This window comes from Mesoplodon mirus, assembly GCF_964341445.2.
Source record: "Mesoplodon mirus genome assembly, chromosome: 5".
In the NCBI taxonomy this organism is placed as follows: domain Eukaryota; kingdom Metazoa; phylum Chordata; class Mammalia; order Artiodactyla; family Ziphiidae; genus Mesoplodon; species Mesoplodon mirus.
Window position 1 is genome coordinate 86030415 of NC_138980.1, and position 19595 is coordinate 86050009.

General features: G+C 39.8%; 1 protein-coding gene across 5 annotated transcripts in view; it reads right to left on the reverse strand.

Moving 5' to 3' along the window:
• Positions 1-4229, reverse strand: part of HSD17B4 (hydroxysteroid 17-beta dehydrogenase 4) — a 111019-nt gene extending 106790 nt beyond the window's left edge. For 3 of the 5 annotated variants that reach the window (XR_014294057.1, XM_082621190.1, XM_082621191.1), the window contains exon 1: positions 4032-4198. Coding sequence is in view for 3 of the 5 variants with exons in the window: in XM_082621190.1 (XP_082477316.1) it covers positions 4032-4089 (58 nt within the window). In the remaining 2 variants the exon portion in view is untranslated. Of the gene's footprint in view, positions 1-1468; positions 1564-4031 lie in introns of those variants that run through there. The other 2 variants (XM_082621193.1, XM_082621192.1) reach the window with 2 other exon arrangements.
• Positions 4230-19595: the final 15366 nt, after the last annotated feature.

Genomic DNA, 19595 nt, shown 5'->3' on the forward strand with positions numbered 1-19595 from the left:
AACTGGGTTACACCATTAAACGCATTTGCATGAAATGTGGAAGGAGGAAATGAAGCAGAAGCCACCTTACTGTGACTCTTGGATGTTACTGTTGGTTAAGAAGCTGATTTCTTGAGGATTCCTAGGTATTAAGCAGATATAGTGGCAGCTTCTAGATCTAGCTCCCTAATTTCTGGATGGCAGCTTCCATTCTCTAAATCCCTGGGGCCAGGGGCTATTTTCAATGGTAGCCTCAGAGGTAGTGGCTCCACTAATGGACCAGTTTTATACTGTTCCATAAGGAATTCCAAGAGGAACTGCCTAAAACCCAACTGCCTAAATTAAGTCCTTTCCTGTTTCAAATATCTAGTGGTTTCTATATCCTGCTCTGAACCTTGACTACATAATCACCAAACACAGGAAATATTTAATTCAGACTCAAAGGTATGAGGTGTAAATTTATACATCCAAAAATGGATACATGCCCATATAAATTTTATAGGCAGAGAACATCTCAGGAAGACTATATAAGAGACTGGCAATTAGTGGTTACCTCTGGGGAACAGAATTGTGTAACTAGCAACAAGGGGTGGAAAGCTTACTTCTGTATTGTTTAAATCATTTTAACATGCACATGTTTTTTGAAATGTAATTGATAAATTTAATTGGTAGTTTAAATTTAATTTGAATTGATAAACAAGTAAACAAATATTGAGATGGCTAAATTATCAGGCTCTTCTAAAAAGAACCCAAACTATAAAGTTTTCCAAAACTAAAAGATCACCAAATAATTTATTTTTAAATTTAATCCACTCTGAATGGATGAGAGAGAACCCACCCAATATAATAACTCAAGTCTCCTCATATTTTATCAGATCTAGGCTGAAGCACTTGCTCTAAACTTGAGATTTTCAGAGAAATCAAATACTCATAACCAGAACGCAAAAAAAAAAAAAAAATGGTAACAAAGTAGAAAATCATCAGATAAAAGGAATGGGGTATGTCTCTAGTACAGATTGATCTAAGTTAATCAGAGAATTATCTCAAAACCAAGCTATACAATTCTCTGAAAAGATATGTAAGTAATCTACTTTTACCATAAAGGCCCATGCAAACTGTACACAAATCTGTATATATAAAGTTAAAAGTGACATTCTTCTCCCTGTTTCCCTGTAACACCACTCGTCCATTAACAGGTTTGTTAAGTGTCCTCCCATGTTTTTATATCTGTGCTTACATAAACATTATTTAAATACTTTATGTGTCTTAGTCTGTCTCCCCAACTAAACTAGAAGGTCCTTGTAGGTTGAGATTATGTCATTCTTTTACATTTCCCACAATGCCCAGCACATCTTTACAGTCAAAATGCACAAAAAGTTAAAGCCAAGAGCCTCTATTTTCTCTTAATCCTCTTTTAAATCCTGTCTTAACTTTCTCCCACACCTAAGTTCATTGTCAACTGTCCTCTCTTCCCCATTTCTCTTCTGACCTTAACTTCTTTAGCATTGTCAAATATCAGTTGATTCTTTTCTCACGGTGCTTGTTCAGTGCTCTCTTCAGTGGGTTAGACTTCTCTCTGCTTCAAGTTGACAGAGCCTCTGAGATTAGCTTCCTGGACTATTTCACCTTCTAGCTCTACCAATCAAAGGAAGTCAAATGACTTCGAAACCTCTCCTGACTCCAGAATCTCCAACTACTCACACACTTCTCACTACCTCCAGATCTACAGCTTGCTATTTTATAACCATCTCAAATTCACAATGGCCAGACTCCCTTCTTCCATGGCCCACCTCCACCACTCTCACAACTACATCCCCAGCAACTACTATAATCAGCTAATAAATACGAATTCCCATTATACCACCCATCATGGCAAAATTGTTTACCTTAATCCTAGACAATTCTAAACCTCTCCTTCCAGGTCTCCCATTAAACTATTCAATATTCCAAGCTAAACAACAGCACCTGAATAGTGCAAAGATATTTCTATTCATCTCTAGAACATGCGTGGGTTGGAGTCAGACTAATTCCCAGACACAGGCCTGGCAGGCATTCACGAACACCCTCCTGGGATGTTTAGCAGTGTACATATTCTACAGATATGTATCCTTAAATGAGAACCCCAAGACCTCAAGGACAACAGTCTTCATGATAGGACTGGAATTAGATCTCAATCTCTCTTTCATAATGATGGCCCAGTGTAGACCTAATGACAGTCTCAACTTTACCACAAAATTATATCTGCCCCAGATCAGTATTCAAACCTAATGGCTAGTAATTGTATCATAATCCAGGCTCTTTAAAATATGAATCAGTTCATGAACAGGAGGTGCTAAATTCAGAACTGTCTAGTCACAACCCATTAATACTTCACAAAATCCATTTAGTGGGTTGTAATCTGCATTTACTTAATGAAACAGAATAGAAAAGTTCAAAGTGCACTGCATTTACTATGTACCGTGTCATGAGCTTGTTTTCAAATATAGTGTGTGTGTGTATACCAGGTCCTGGTATAAAATGTATTTCATACTGTGAATCACTCACTGTCAAAAGAGGTTTAAAACATGAGTTCATTACTTAATTATTTCCATCAACAGCAAAGTGTAAACAAAATGTTTTCCCCAAAACATAATCATTTTAGAATAAATATAGCTATGGATATAAAACGTTTGGCCACCAATTAAAACTAAAGATATTTTCTGAAAGGAAGCATGCGAATCCGTTTTATAAATGGAGACATGAAAATATGTATGAATTAACTGTCAGAATTCCACTGAATTAACTGTCAGAATTCCACTGTTTGTGACTTTTAATATATAATTCAAATTAATTCTGCATTAGGTCCATTCTAGGTATAAGGCACTACCAGTGGGTAATCAAAGGCCCATAAGGTCAAGATTCCTGCACTTGGAGATTACAGAGATCATGGACAGGTGGGAAATAGGGTAAAACCTCACTGCAAAGCATCCGTGTGGGTATGAGTGGTTTGTCTTAAATTTTGTCCTTTAAAAATAGGGTTATTTTGGGACTTCCCTGGTGGTGCAGTGGTTAAGAATCCGCCTGCCAATGCAGGGGACACGGGTTCGAGCCCTGGTCCGGGAAGATCCCACATGCCATGGAGCAACTAAGCCTGCGCGCCTAAAGCCCGGCTCTGGGACAAGAGAAGTCACCTCAGTGAGAGGCCCGCGCACCGCAACAAAGACCTGATGCAGCCATAAATAAATAAATAAATAGAAATAAAAATAGGGTTATTTCACATAACCAATCTCCACTTGGCTTCTGAAATACAGGAAGATCTGGCCCACTTCAGAAAGGCCTCTGCTCTCGAGTTCCTACTGCCCCCACCCCACTCTCATTTTATTCCTCTATCGCCTGCCTGAGTCCTGCAGGCATTGGAGTTTGCAATCCTCTTGATAAACACACAAAGTCCAAAACGGAGGACCCTTATCAGATGCCTTTTTTTAAAGAAGGCCCTCTCAAGAACTTAAAATCATCCGACAGAGGGAAAGATGACTGACCTTTCAAAGGCAAGGGGCTGACATTTCTACTCCTGCGGGGGTGATTCCAGCCCCCAGACGGCTTTTCCGCCACGTTTAAAACACTTGACAGAGGCCTAGGGAGTCTATTAACAGGAAGAGTCGCAATCGATACGCACAGACGGGCGTCGGGATGAATTTTACCTAGTTTTGCAACCCGCAGCCGAGCCCGGCCTCTCTCCTCTCAAGACCTGAAGCCTTGAGAAGCTCCCACAGGGTTGGGGGCGTGGAGAAGAGGGCTGCACCAGGAGTTTCTGGCTCCCCACTCAAGGCTGGCCAGCCCCACCTCTCCTTCCTCAGCCGATTAGGCGCCCGGAGAACAATCGTCGTCCGTCCTCCCACCCTCAACCCTACCGAGTCCAGACGCTCGCTCCCCAAGCCGCCCCGCCACCGCTGCCCGCAGCCCAGATGCTGAGGTCGCAGCTACAGCTGCGTGCGGATCACAGACCAAAAAGGGGGACTCCCAGCACGAGAGCGAGCTGGAGGACGCCGGCCCTCTAGCCTTCGCGTACTCACCTCCCCCCGCGCCGGTGACCAGTACCACCCGCCCGTCGAACCTCAACGGCGAGGCCATAAGTCCAGCCTGCAGCGACACACATACACCAGCAGAACTACTGGAGTTCAGACTGCGGGACAAGGAGGACACCAGGAAAGGTTGGAGCAGGACGGCAATGACCAGCCAGTTTCTGAGGAGGAGAGAGACGCCTAGTTTTCCAAGTGCGCCTGCGCCGCGATCCCTTGGAACTCTGGGAAGTGTAGTCCAGCATGCCTCCAGTCGCAGCGAGAGCCTGCCCAAGAGGCTTGGCTTGAAGGGGCCAGTTCTGCGGCCGGAAGTAATGGGAGCTGCTGGGACCTGTGCAGTAAAATGATTGACTCCCCTAACTTCATTCATACTTTCATCCATCGTTTTGTCATTCACTCAACAAGGGTTTTCTGGATTTAGGCGAGGATGCAGCCCCTATCCTTAAGTAGCTTTCAGAAATAGCAAGGGGTAAAAAAGATTTCTTAGAATGTAATCCTTGGACCTCTTGGATGGAAACCATCTGGAAAAAATGCAGAGTCCTGGGCCCCCAGGCTGACCTCCCAAATGGAACTGTTACCAAACTGGTCAACTGGACCCTCACTAAAGTCCTAGCCAGGCGCCGACACCCAGGGAGGTTCTTTTTCCGCTCAGATTCGCACAGCCAATAATGAAACCTATGCTGAGACTGGAACAGCACAAGCTTCAATTAATGGCCAAACAATGGAGAAGCGCAAATTTAGTTCACAAATCAACTTCACAACCCAATTGGGACAGAGACACCATATGTTTAGGACGGCCGAGGTAAAAGGGAGGGAATTGGAAAGAGTGGGAGGCATACTCACGTCTTATCTGAGAACAGGGTTGTGGTTTGGACACAGAACTGATGCAACACTCTTTTTCAGTCCTTGTATGGGCTTTTCCAGTTGTTGTCAAGGTGATCGTCACCTGTCATGGTGCTGGTGGATGGGCCCTTTAGCATGCTAACGTATTACAATGAGCGCATAATGAGGATCAAGGTCTACTGGAAGTCAAATCTTCTGTCATCTTGGGTCTAGTTGTTCTAACCAGTCCTTGTTTTTCTCTTTGCAGCTTCCTCCTGAACTTAGATAAGAACAACTGGTTTCCATTCGAGGGAGGGGCAGGGGTATGATTCTGGGGCAACAGCCTTGGTAACAGAATCTCAGGGGACAAAAAAATGTCAACAGGTGCTCCTAAATGATTTTTGCTTTTGGATGGTGAGTACAGTCAAATGATGTAGGTTTTCTCAATTTTGACACTATTGAAATTTGGGGTCAATAATTTTTTTGTTATGTGGGGTTGTTCAGTGCATTGTAAGATGTCTAGAAACATCCCTGACCTCTACCCAGTAGATGCCAGTAGCACGCCCCCCAAGTCACAAAAATCAAAATTGCCTCCAGACATTGCCAAATGTCCTCAGTTGGGGTGGGGTGGGGATAACCCCTGAATGAGAACAACTAGTTTATACTAAGATAAACTAGTAACATTTTTGGAAACATAATTTTACTAGAAAAAATAAACTTTAATGTTTATTTTCCAAGGTGAAAATAATGCTTTCTAAATAGTTACTAAATAGCTTCAGCGGTGTCCAACTTTCAAGTGTGAAATTTCATTTTGGGTATTGTCATGCAGTTTAACACAACTGAATTGAACATATGAATCCTCATGTGGTGTCTCATAAGTCAATATCTTAGGCAAAGAGGAATCTGAAACTTTTTGAATAATGGCTATGTTTGGTTTCTGATTAAGTCTCCATTTGTTCACACTCTCAATATACTATCTCTGTCCAAAAGACATAGTGATGATATGGGCTTCCCTAGTGGCGCAGTGGTTAAGAATCTGCATGCCAATGCAGGGGACATGGGTTCAAGCCCTGGTCCAGGAAGATCCCACAGGATGTGGAGCAACTAGGCCCATGCGCCACAACTACTGATCCTGTGCTCTAGAGTCTGCAAGCCACAACTACTGAGCCTGTGCTCTAGAGCCCATGTGCCACAACTACTGAAGCCCCGGCACCTAGAGCCCATGTTCCACAACAAGAGAAGCCACCACAGTGAGAAGCCCATGCACTGCAACAAAGAGTAGCCCCCACTCGCCGCAACTAGAGAAAGCCCACATGCAGCAACGAAGACCCAACGCAGCCAAAACTAAAATAAATTTTAAAAATAATAAATTAAAAAAGACATAGTGATGATAAATAAAATGCAAAAAGAGAATTATAAAGCTAGGATCAAACAAAAACCTTTGTATTTCCAGAGAGAAACCCAAAGCAGAGAATGGGGCTATACTCACAGATCTATCCTCACAACTTACTGGAATCCAAGTGCAGAAGCAGGAAAATATACCTGGAAGGTAAAGGTGATAAAGGAGATTGGGGCTCAGCTCGCTGAGAAGTCATCAGTTAGTGTCCTTCTGTTAAAAAAAAAAAAATTTTTTTAATAGCCATCCTGAAACTCTGCCTGGGGTTCAGTTGATATATAGAAAGAAACTTCCTCCGTGAATGTCGGACATTTCTTATGAGATAATTTTACTTCTTCCTGAAGTTTATCCTTTAGAAAAGAGCTTCCCAGACGAGGTGTCATGAAAGGGTTACAGATGTGTATGAAATATTGATATCCTCAACCTTTAGTGTGGCTGTGGAGAACAGAATGGCTAGAACCCCCTGGCTGATCTCTGGCCTGTGACCATTCTTACCTAGAGTTGACCCTTGAACAACATGAGTTTGAACTGTGCAGGACCACTTATAGGTGAATTTTTTTTCAACAGTAAATGCTACAGTACTACAAGATCAGAGGTTGGTTGAATCCATGGTGTGGCACCATGGATATGAAGGACCAACTATAAATTATATGAGGACTTTCAACTGCACAGAGGGTCAGTGCCCCAACCCCTGTGTACGTCTGTCAGAATACTTCAGGAATATTTTATATGTGTGCTGCGATTTGAAAATATTTAGGAGTTAAAGTATTAGTACTTCTTAAAAGAATCTTCATTAGCTTGCTAGGGCTGCCATAACAAATACCACAGATTAGTGGCTTAAAAAACTGAAATTTATTTTCTCACAGTTGGAGAGGTTGGAAGTTTAAGATCAAGGTGTTGATTAGTTTGGTTTCTTTTGAGGCCTCTCCTAATGTCTGCAGATGGCTGCCTTTCACTGTGTCTTCACATGGTCTTTTCTTGCAGCAGATACCCTGGTGTCCCTTTGTATGTCCAAATTTCCTCTTCTTACATGACACCAGTTAGATTGGATTAGGGCCCACTCTAACAGCCTCATTTTAACTTAATCTTCATTTTAAAGGCCCTATCTCTAAATACACTCACATTTTCTGGTCCTAGGGGTCAGGGTTTCAACATAAGAATTTTGAGGGAACACAATGCAGCACCAACAGGGATTACTGTTGATAAACTCTTACTATTTTACTTGAAAATATCTTCATTTCACCCTCAGTATTAAATGATAATTCAGTTGGATATAAAACTGTCAATCAAAAAATAAATAAAAATAAATAAATAAAAATAAAAAAGGAGGGTTAAAAAAAAACTGTCAATCATAAACTATGATCAAGTGGGATTTATTCCAGGGATGCAAGGATTTTTCAATATCCTCAAATCAATCAATGTGATATAACACATTAACAAACTGGAGAATAAAAACCATATGATCATCTCAGAAAAGCATAAAAGCAGAAAAATCTTTCGATAAAATTCAACATCCATTCATGATAAAAACACTTCAGAAAGGGAGAAAAAAGGGAACATACCTCAACATAATAAAGATCATATATGACAAACCCACAGCTAACATCATACTCAATGGTGAAAAGCTGAAAGCATTTCCTCTAAGATCAGGAAGAAGATAAGTATGACCATTCTCACCACTTATATTGAACATAGTTTTGGAAGTCCAAGCCACAGCAATCAGAGAAGAAAAAGAAATAAAAGGAATCCAAATTGGAAAAGAAGAAGTAAAACTGTCGCTGTTTGCAGATGGGATGATGCTATCTGTAGAACATCCTAAAAACACTGCCAGAAAACTACTAGAGCTCATCAATGAATTTGGTAAAGTTGCTGGACACAAAACAAATACACTGAAATTTGTTGCATTTCTATACACTGACAACAAAATATCAGAAAGAGAAATTAAGGAAACAATCCCATTTACCATCACATCAAAAAGAAATACAGAGGAATAAACCTAAGGAGACAAAAGACCTGTACTCTGAAAACTATAAGATGCTGATGAAAGAAATTAAAGACCCCACAAACAGATGGAAAGATATACCCTGTTCTTGGATTGGAAGAATCAATATTGTTAAAATGACCATACTACCCAAGACAATCTATAGGTTCAATGCAATCCCTATCAAATTACCAATGACATTTTTTCACAGAACTAGAACAAAAGATTTCACAATTTGTATGGAGACACAAAAGACCCTGAATAGCCAAAACAATCCTGAGAAAGAATGGAGCTGGAGGAATCATCCTCCCTGACCTCAGACCACACTACAAAGCTACAGTAATCAAAACAGTAAGGTACTGGCACAAAACAGACATACGGATCAATGGAACAGGATAGAAAGCCCAGAAATAAATCCATGCATTTATGGTCAACTAATCTATGACAGGGCTTTCCTGGTGGCGCAGTGGTTGAGAGTCCGCCTGCCGATGCAGGGGACACGGGCTCATGCCCCGGTCCAGGAGGATCCCACATGCCGCAGAGTTGCCACAGGCTGGGCCCGTGAGCCATGGCCGCTGAGCCTGCGCATCCGGAGCCTGTGCTCCGCAACGGGAGAGGCCACAACAGTGAGGGGCCTGCGTACTAAAAAAAAAAAAAAAAAATCTATGACAAAGGAGGCAAGAATACACATTGGAGAAAAGACAGTCTCTTCAGTAAGTGGTACTGGGAAAACTGGTCATGTAAAAGAATGAAATTAGAACATTCTCTGACACCATATACAAAAATAAACTCAAAATGGATCAAAGACCTAAATGCAAGAGTGGATACTATAAAACTCCTAGAGGAAAATATAGGCAGAAGACTCTTTGACATAAATCGCAGCAATACTTTTTTTGGATCTGTCTCCTAGAGTAATGGAAACAAAAACAGAGATAAAATATATAAGCAGCTCATACAGCTCAATATCAAAAAAACAAACAACCCAAACAAAAAATGTGAAGAAGACCCAAATAGATATTTCTCCAAATATGACATACAGATGGCCAACAGGCACATGAGAAGATGCTCAATATTGATAATTATTAGGGAAATGCAAATCAAAACTACAATGAGGTATCACCTTACACTGGTCAGAATGGCCAACATTGAAAAGTCTACAAATAATAAATACTGCAGTGGGTGTGGAGAAAAAGGAACCCTCCTACACTGTTGGTGGGAATGTAAACTGGTGCAGCCACTGTGGAAAACAGTATAGAGATTCCTTAAAAAAATAAAAGTCGAGTTACCATATGATCCTGCAATCCTACTCCTGGGCATATATCTGAAGAAAACTCTAATTCAAAAATATACATGTACCCCAATGTTCACAGCAGGACTACTTACAATAGCTAAGACATGGAAACAACCCAAATGTCCATCAACGGATGACTGGATAAAGAAGGTATGGTATATATATATACAATGGAATATTACTCAACCAAAAAAGGAATGAAATAATGCCATTTGCAGCAACATAGATGGACCTAGAGAATATCATATTAAGTGAAGTAAGTCAGTCAGAGAAACACAATTATCATATGATATGACTTATATGCGGAATCTAAAAAAATGATACAAATGAACTTATTTACAAAACAGAAATAGACTCACAGACATAGAAAGCAAACTTATGGTTACCAAACGGGATAGCAGGGGGCGTGGGGGGGAAGATAAATTAGGAGGTTGGGATTAACATATACACAATACTATATATAAAATAGATACACAATGAGGACCTACTGTATAGCACAGAGAACTATATTCAATATCTTGTAACACCCTATAATGGAAAAGAATCTGAAAAAGAATAGATATATATACATATGTATAACTGAATCACTTTGCTGTACATCTGAAACTAACACAACATTGTAAATTAACTATACTTCAATTTTTAAAAATTGTTAAAAAAACGTCAGCTGGTGTTATATAAAGTCTAGCATATTATATATTATGTTACATAATATGAATATTATGCATATTATACTATATTAAAAACTTTAAATTTCTTTCACATATACATATATATTTAACATATGCTGGAATATACATATTTAAATATACTCTAGAATATATTATATATAAAATATTATATATATACATATGAATATATATATACATTCATATGTGTGCATGCATATGTGTGTGGTGTGTATATATATATATATATACACACATATACATTCCAGCATATAGCTTTAAATGGCCAGGCATTTGAAGAAACAAGATAATGTGAACAAAATCCATGAGAAATCAAAGGTTATAAAACAGACACCAAGGGCTTCCAGATAATAGAGTTACTGACCATAGATTTCAAAATAATTATTCTTATTTGGTTCAAGGTATTAAAAAATGATTAAAAATTTAAGCCATGAATGGAAAATTTTAAATGATCTAATGGATTTTTTAAAATAATAATAAAAATATAATGACTAAATTAAGAATTTCAAAAATGTATTTACTATCAAATTACACATGATAGAATTAGTGACCTGAGATAGGTCAGATAAAATACATGAAATAAGCACATGGAAAAAATAAAAACATGAAATATTGGAAAAAACTTAAAGGTCAAAGAGATGTGTAAGAATTCCAAAGTAGAGAACAGAGAACATGAAGAAAAAGCAATATTTGAGTAAATAATGACTGACAATTAACCAAAACTGATGAAAAATATATAAAGCATCTAATTTTAGAATATTCAGGCAAGATAAATACAAGCAAAACTAAACCTGACTACATAATGGTAAAATTACAGAATACTGAAGAAAAGATGAAATACTCTAGGTAGCCAGAAAGAAAATGTTCAAATGAACAGAAGTTTAATTTATGTTTGGCTTTTTATTTCTTTATTTTTTCCAGTTTTCCAATTATTGAGAAATAATTGACATACATCATAGTATAACTTTATGGTGTACAGCAGGATGGTTTGATTTTTTGATTTGCATATACTGTGAAGCAATTACCACAATAGGCTCAGCTCACATATAGATACAATAAAAAGAAAAAATAAGCAAAAAGGAAAAAAATGTTTCTCCCTGTTACAAGAACTCTCAGGGTTTACTCTCTTAAAAACTTTCCTATACAACACACAGCAGTGCTAGCTATAGTCATCATGTTGTACATTACATCCCTAATATTTATTTATCTAATAACTAGAAGTTTGTACCTTTTAACCACCTTCCTCCAATTGCCCTTCCCCCCACCCTCAGCCTCTGCAAGTCTGATCTCTTTTTCTATGAGTTTGACTTTGTTTTTTAGATTCCACATATAAGTGAGATGTCACAGTATTTGTCATTCTCTGATTTATTTCACTTAGCATAATGCCTTTAAGGTCCATACATTGTCAGAAATAGTAGAATTTCCTCATTTTTCTGACTGAATAATATTCCATTTGTGTATAGATACCACAACTTCTTTACTCATTTTATCTATCAATGTACACTTAGGTTGTTTCCATCTTTTGGCTATTGTAAATGATGCTGCTATGAATATGGGAGGGCAGGTATCTTTTGAGTTAGAGTTTTCATTTTCTTTGTATATATTCCCAGAAGTATTAGAATTGCTGGGTAATATGGTAATCTATTTTTAATTTTTTGAGGAGCCTCCATATTGTTTTGCAGTGGCTGTACCAATTTACAATCCCACCAAACCCTTTCTCCTCATCCATACCAGCATTTGTTATCGCTTGTCTTTTTTATAATGGCCATTCTAACAAGTGCAAGGTGATGTCTCATTGCAGTTTTAATGCATTTCCTTAGTTACTAGTAATGTTGAGCATTTTTTCCACGTGCTTGTTGGCCTTTCTTATATCTTCTTTGAAGAAATGTCTATGCAGGTTCTTTGCCCATTTTTTCTTTTTGCTGCTGATTTGTGTGAGTTCTTTATATATTTTGGATATGAATCTCTAAGCAGTTATAGGGTTTCATATATTTTTCCCATTCCATAGGTTGTCTTTTCACTTTGTCGATGGTTTCTTTTGCTGTGCAGAAGCTTTTTAGTTTGATGTAGTCCCACTTGTTTATTTTTGATTTTGTTGCCTGTGCTTTAAGTATCACATTCAAAAAATTACTACCAAGACCCATGTCAAGGAGCTTTTTTCCGGGGATGGGGGGGAGATGAAGTCAAGATGGCAGGGTAGCAGGATGCAGAGTTCACATCTCCTCACAACTAGGGCACCTACCAGGCTCTGGTGGGGGACCTTGGACACCTAAGGGGACGGGAGGAACCCCTACACAACCAGGTAGGACGTGGGGGGTTGGGAAGAGGGAAGCAAAAGTGGAGGCAGGATGGGACTGGTGCTCCTGAGGGGCGGCTGGGGGGAGAGGAGGGGTTCCAATGCCCAGAGGGGCCCACTCACCACTAGGGGATCAGCGGGGACAGGGAGATACCTTTGGGGATCAGAGTGGAATGTGGCCAGCATTTCCCCCACTTGCTTGGGCCCCAGTGAGCCTGCTGGGGTCCCAGGCCTGAACCTCCACCTTCTGGGGCCCCCTCCAGTCACGCATGTCCTGTGGGCCTGGGAAGGGGGGAGGAGGGGAGGAGAAGTAGAGGCAAGAGAGAACCAGTACCCCAAGGGGCAGCTGGGGGAGGGGAGGGGTTCCCATGCTCGGAGGGGCCCACTCATGGTGAAGGGATCAGTGGGGATGGGGAGAGAACTTCAGGGGATCAGGGAATTGGAGGGGAATGCAGCCAGCATTTTCCCAACCTGCTCGGGCCCCGGCAAGCCTACTGGGGTCCCGGGCCTGAACCTCCGCCCTCCAGGGCCCCCTCCAGCCGCACTGAGCCTAGGCCCAGCTGCCCCTGCCTAAGCCCCCCCCATCTAACCCCCCAAGGCCTTTTCCGGCATTTTTTCTTATTTTCTTTTGCTGCTGTGGTTCTGTTTTGCCTTCTTGTTATTGTTTCATTTATATTATTATTTTTTCTAATATATTTTTTATTTTTCTAACTTTATTTTATTTTTTATTCTTTGTTATTGTTCTGCTCCTTTTTGTTTGTTGCCTTTTTTTTTTTTTTTTTTTTGCTGTGCCCTGCAGCTTGCAGGATCTTGGTTCCCAGGTCAGGGGTCAGGCCTGAGATCTTGTGGTGGGAGTGCTGAGTCCAAACAGCTGGACTAACAAAGAACTTCAGACCCCAAGGAATGTTAATTGGTGTGAGGACTCCCAGAGGTCCTCGTTTTGGCACCAAGACCTGGCTCTACGCAACTGTTAGTGTTGGACTGCGAACTCCAGTGTTGGACGCCTCAGGCCAAACAACCAGTAAGACAGGAACACAGCCCCACCCATAAAAAAAAATGAGATGACAAGAAAATATGTTACAGAAGAAGGAGCAAGGTAAAAACCTAAAAGACCAAATAAATGAAGAGGAAATAGGCAACCTACCTGAAAAAGAATTCAGAGTAATGGTAGTAAAGATGAACCAAAATCTCAGAAATAGGATGGAGGCATGGACTGAGAAAATACAAGAAATGTTTAACAAGGACCTAGAAGAACTAAAGAACAGACAGCGATGAATAACACAATAACTGAAATAAAAAATACACTAGAAGGAATCCATAGCAGAATAACTGAAGCAGAAGAACGAATAAGTGAGCTGGAAGATAGAATGGTGGAAATAACTGCTGAGGAGCAAAATAAAGAAAAAAGAATGAAAAGAAATGAGGACAGTTTCAGAGACCTCTGGGACAACATTAAGTGAACCAACATTTAAATTATAGGGGTCCCAGAAGAAGACGAGAAAGAGAAAGGGTCTGAGAAAATATTTGAAGAGATTATAGTTGAAAACTTCCCTAACATGGGAAAGGAAATATCCACCCAAGTCCAGGAAGCACAGAGAGTCCCATATAGGATAAACCCAAGGAGAAACACACGAAGATGCATATTAATCAAACTAACAAAAATTAAATTCAAAGAAAAAAATATTAAATGCAGCAAGGGAAAAGCAACAAATAACCTACAAGGGAATGCCCATGAGGTAATCAGCTGATTTTTCAGCAGAAACTCTGCAGGCCAGAAGGTAGTGGCATGATGTATTTAAAATGACAAAAAGGAAAAACCAAGACTACTCTACCCAGCAAGGATCTCATTCAGATTCGATGGAGAAATCCAAAGCTTTACAGACAAGCAAATGCTAAGAGAATTCAACACAACCAAACTAGCTTTACAACGAATGCTAAAGGAACTTCTCTAGGTGGGAAACACAAGAAAAGAAAAAAACCCACAAAAACAAACCCAAAACAATTAAGAAAATGGTAATAGGAACACATATATCAATAATTACCTTGAATGCAAATGGATTAAATGCTCCAAACAAAAGACACAGACTGGCTGAATGGATACAAAAACAAGACCTGTATATATGCTATCTACAAGAGACCCACTTCAGACCCAGAGACACATAAAGACTGAAAGTGAGGGGATGGAAAAAGATATTGCGTGCAAGTGGAAATCAAAAGAAAGCTTGAGTAGCAATGTTCCTATCAGATAAAATAGACTTTAAAATAAAGACTGTTACAAGAGACAAAGAAGGATACTACATAATGATCAAGGGATCAATCCAAGAAGAAGATATAATAACTGTAAATATTTATGCAGCCAACACAGAAGTACCTCAATACATAAGGCAAATACTAACAGCCATAAAAGTGGAAATCAACAGTAACACAATAATAGTTGGTGGGGGGGAACTTCCCTGGTGGTCCAGTGGTTAAGAATCTGCCTTCCAGTGCAGGGGACGCAGGTTCGATCCCTGGTCAGGGAACAAAGATCCCACATGTCGTGGGGCAACTAAGCCCATGTGCCACAACTACGGAGCCCATGCACTCTGGAGCCCATGTGCCACAACTAGAGGGCCTGTGTGCCGCAACTACTGAGTCCACATGCTCTGGAGCCCTGCACCACAACTAGAGAGAAGCCCATGCACCACAACAAAGATCCTGCATGCCACAACTAAGACCCAGTGCAGCTGAAAATAAATAAATAAATATTTAAAAAATAATCATAATAATAGTGGGGGACTTTAACACGCCACTTACACCAATGGACAGATCATCCAGACAGAAAATATATAAGGAAACACAAGCTTTAAATGACACAATAGACCAGATAGATTTAATTGATATTTAGAGGACATTCCACCCAGAAGTGGCAGAATACACTTTCTTCTCAAGTGCACAGGGAACATTCTCCAGGATAGATCACATCTTGGGTCACAAATCAAGGCTCAGTAAATTTAAGAAAATTGAAATCATATCAAGCATCTTTTCTGACCACAATGCTATGAGATTGGAAATCAATTACAGGAAAAAAACTGTAAAAAACACAAACACATGATAGCTAAACAGCATGCTACTAAATAACCAAGAGATCACTGAAGAAATCAAAGAGGAAATAAAAAAATACCTAGAAACAAATGACAACGAAAACACGATGACCAAAAACCTACGGGACTCAGAAAAAGCAGTTCTAAAAGGGAAGTTTATAGCAATTCAATCTCACCTCAAGAAACTAGAAAAATCTTAAAAAAACAATCTAACCTTACACATAAAGCAACTAGAGAAAGAAGAACAAAAAAAAAAGCCCCAAAGTTAGTAGGAGGAAAGAAATCATAAAGATCAGAGCAGAAATAAACTAAATAGAAATTAAGAAAACAATAGCAATAAATAAATAAGGTCAGTAAAACTAAGAGTTGGTTCTTTGAGAAGATAAACAAAATTGATAAACCTTTAGCCAGACTCATCAAGAAAAAAAGAGAGAGGACTCGAATCAGTAAAATTAGAAATGAAAAAGGAGAAATTACAACGGACACCACAGAAATACAAAGGATCAAAAGAGACTACTACAAGCAACTATATGCCAATAAAACTGACAACCTGGAAGAAATGGACAAATTCTTGGAAAGGTACAACTTTCCAAGACTGAACCAGGAAGAATTAGAAAATATAAACAGACAAATCACAAGTAATGAAATTGAAACTGTAATTAAAAATCTTCCAACAAAGAAAAGTCCAGGACCAGATGGCTTCACAGGCGAATTCTATCAAACATTTAGAGAAGAGCTAACTCCTATCCTTCTCAAACTCTTCCAAAAAATTGCAGAGGGAGGAACACTCCCAAACTCATTCTATTAGGCCACCATCACCCTGATAACAAAACCAGAGAAAGATATCACAAAAAAAGGAAATTATAGGTCAATATCAATGATGGACATAGACACAAAAAATTTATGATTTGAATTTCTCTAATAATTAGTGTCAATGTTTTTCAAGTTGCCTAGGGCAAACAGGAATTCACTGAAGGGCAGAAAACTCATGTCAGTTTGCCATTCTGTGTTTTTTTTATATGTTGATCTTGCTGTTCCCTGAACATATTGTTCCAGAAGGCAATATTAAAGGACAATCTCATAGGAGGTTGGAGCACTATATTTTCTTCATCGTGAATATGCTTTCAGTGTTCACACAGATGCAGGTTTTTTTGTTTAAACAGTAAAGAGGGAAATAATTAGTCCTTCCTAGATGCAGAATATAGGGATTTTGATCTGAAAAGAGTGTGAAGAGGTTACGGGGTATCACCTCACACTGGTCAGAATGGCCATCGTCAAAAAATCTACAAACAATGAATGCTGGAGAGGATGTGGAGAAAAGGGAACCCTCCTGCACTGTTGTTGGGAATGTAAATTGGTACAGCCACTATGGAGAACAGTATGGAGCTTCCTCAAAAAACTAAAAACAGAACTACCATATAACTCAGCAATCCCACTACTGGGCATATACCCAAAGAAAACCATAATTCAAAAAGACACATGCACCCCAATGTTCACGGCAGCACTATTTACAATAGCCAGGTCATGGAAGCAACCTAAATGTCCATCAACAGAGGAATGGGTTAAAGAAGATGGGATACATATATACACTGGAATATTACCCAGCCATAAAAAGGAATGAAATAGTGCCATTTGCAGAGATGTGGATAGACCTAGAGTCTGTCATACAGAGTGGGGTAAGTCAGAAAGAGAAAAACATCGTATAATATATCTTATATGTGGAATCTAGAAAAGTGGTACAGATGAACTTATTTGCAAAGCAGAAATAGAGACAGAGATGTAGAGAACAAACTTATGGATACCAAGGGGGGAAGAGGGGTGGTGGGATGAACTGGGAGATTAGGACTGACATATATACACTACTATGTACAAAATAGCTGACTAGTGAGAACCTACTGTATAGCACAGGGAACTCTACTCAGTGTTCTGTGGTGACCTAAACGGGAAGGAAATCTTAAAAAGAGGGGATATATGTATACACATAACTGATTCACTTTGCTGTACAGCAGAAACTAACACAACATTGTAAAGCAAATATATTCCAATAAGAATTAATTTTTAAAAATAACACTTTTTTAAAAAAGAAAAACATTAAGAGAAGAAATAAGGAAAAGAGACTCTGCCAACCAAATGTAAATTGGAAGAAAATCACAACATGCTGGAGCTAAAAGCAATCTTAGCAGTTGAAATACATGGCATTAATGTCCTCAATTCTTTACCCTGCCCTTATCCACATCCTTCACATACGACCTGGCAGTACCTTCTCCCAGGAAAGAGACAGAAGATACTTCCCTACCCCTTGCTTTCGGGTTTGCCACATGATCTGCTTGGGTTAACGGAATGTTAACAGAAAACAGTTTGTGCTATTGTGCCTGCTCTCCTTCACATCTGTCAGAGCAGGAGAGTAAGCCTGGGCTAGCTGAGGAGGAGGATTAGAGACCTACAGGGCTGAGCCAGCCAGGGATGTACCCAGCCTAGAACAGGAGACCCTCAGGTGACCTATGGATGTGTGATCTAGGTAAATGCATATTGCTGTGGGATACTGAGATTATGAGGTTGATTGTGCCATATATTAGTTGATACCATACCCAACAATTTCAACTCCTTCAATTTATAGAAGAGAAAACCAGACCCCCAAAGTGGAAGCAGATGGATAGTAGTGGCAGGGCTGGAAGTTAGGCCCTGAAACAGAACTTGAGACTTCCTGTTCTGCGAGGTAGCGAATTATTCTCGTTGTTTAAGCCACTTTTAGTTTATTCAGTGACTTGCACCTAAAGGATACTCACTGATACACCTGTTTTAGAGTTATTATCTATGTTCGAAGGAGGTAGGAGAAGGAGTGAGGGGATGGCCCAAGCTCCGCAGATCTACCAGCAAGAGTAGGAGATCCTCTCACAATCTTGGTGGTCACCCCCGTGGAAGTACTAGAAGCTTAAATGCCAGTATTTGGGAAAATAATCTGCTTTTTTCACATTCTTTTTTCCTGAGACCCAACCTCAGGCTTTCACAATCTCAAGTTTTCTTCTCATTTGTAAGAAATCCTTTGTTTCTTGGGATTTTAAAGTCACAGCTTTTTTCCTCACTTCTTGCTCTGGCCCTTAAATATTTCATTAGCTCCATTCACCACATTAGATGAAGAGTGTGTCATTAGCTCCGAATGATTGATAGTGGCTGTTCAAGAACTGACAATAAAAAGTCAACATTTCGGACTTCCCTGGTGGCCCAGTGGTTGAGTCCGCCTGCCAATGCAAGGGACACAGGTTCAATCCCTGGTCCGGGAAGATCCCCCATGTCTCGGAGCAACTAAGCCCACGCGCCATAACTACTAAGCCTGCTCTCTAGAGCCCACGAGCCACAACTCCTGAGCCCATGTGCCGCAACTACTGAAGCCCATGTGCCTAGAGTCTAGGCTCCGCAACAAGAGAAGCCACCGCAATGAGAAGTCCGCACACCACAACCAAGAGTAGCTCCTGCTCGCCACAACTAGAGAAAGCCCGCGCACAGCAACCAAGACCCAAAGCAGCCAAAAAAAAAAAAAAATTCAACCTTTCATTAGTGACTGGCATGCAATGGTGTGTTATTTTGTGACACCTAACAGGGTCCTATGCTCTGTAGATCACAGGACTGGGAATGGCTGTTACTATGGCTGCAGATTTTTCAGAGGACTGTATTCTTCTGAACAGAAGACCCTGCAAACAAATTCTCAGATTCTGTCTTTTGTTTCGTCTCATTTGTGGCTCAGGTGAAACTATTTTTCCCATCAGGATAAAACTGTTTAGATGTTTTTTTCCTTCAATAAATACAGCCTTAAATACTATAACCTTTAGAAAATGCTCTCTTTTCATTTTAACTTTATAGTAGTTATCTAATGAAGGCAAGATATTCCTGAAGGATAGGCAAAACTGGGAAAATTGTGTGTTCCAAACCAAAAATGAAATCAGAGAATGTTAACCGAATCTTAACTTGAACCAAATCTTATTTTGCTCAGTCTTCTTTTTTA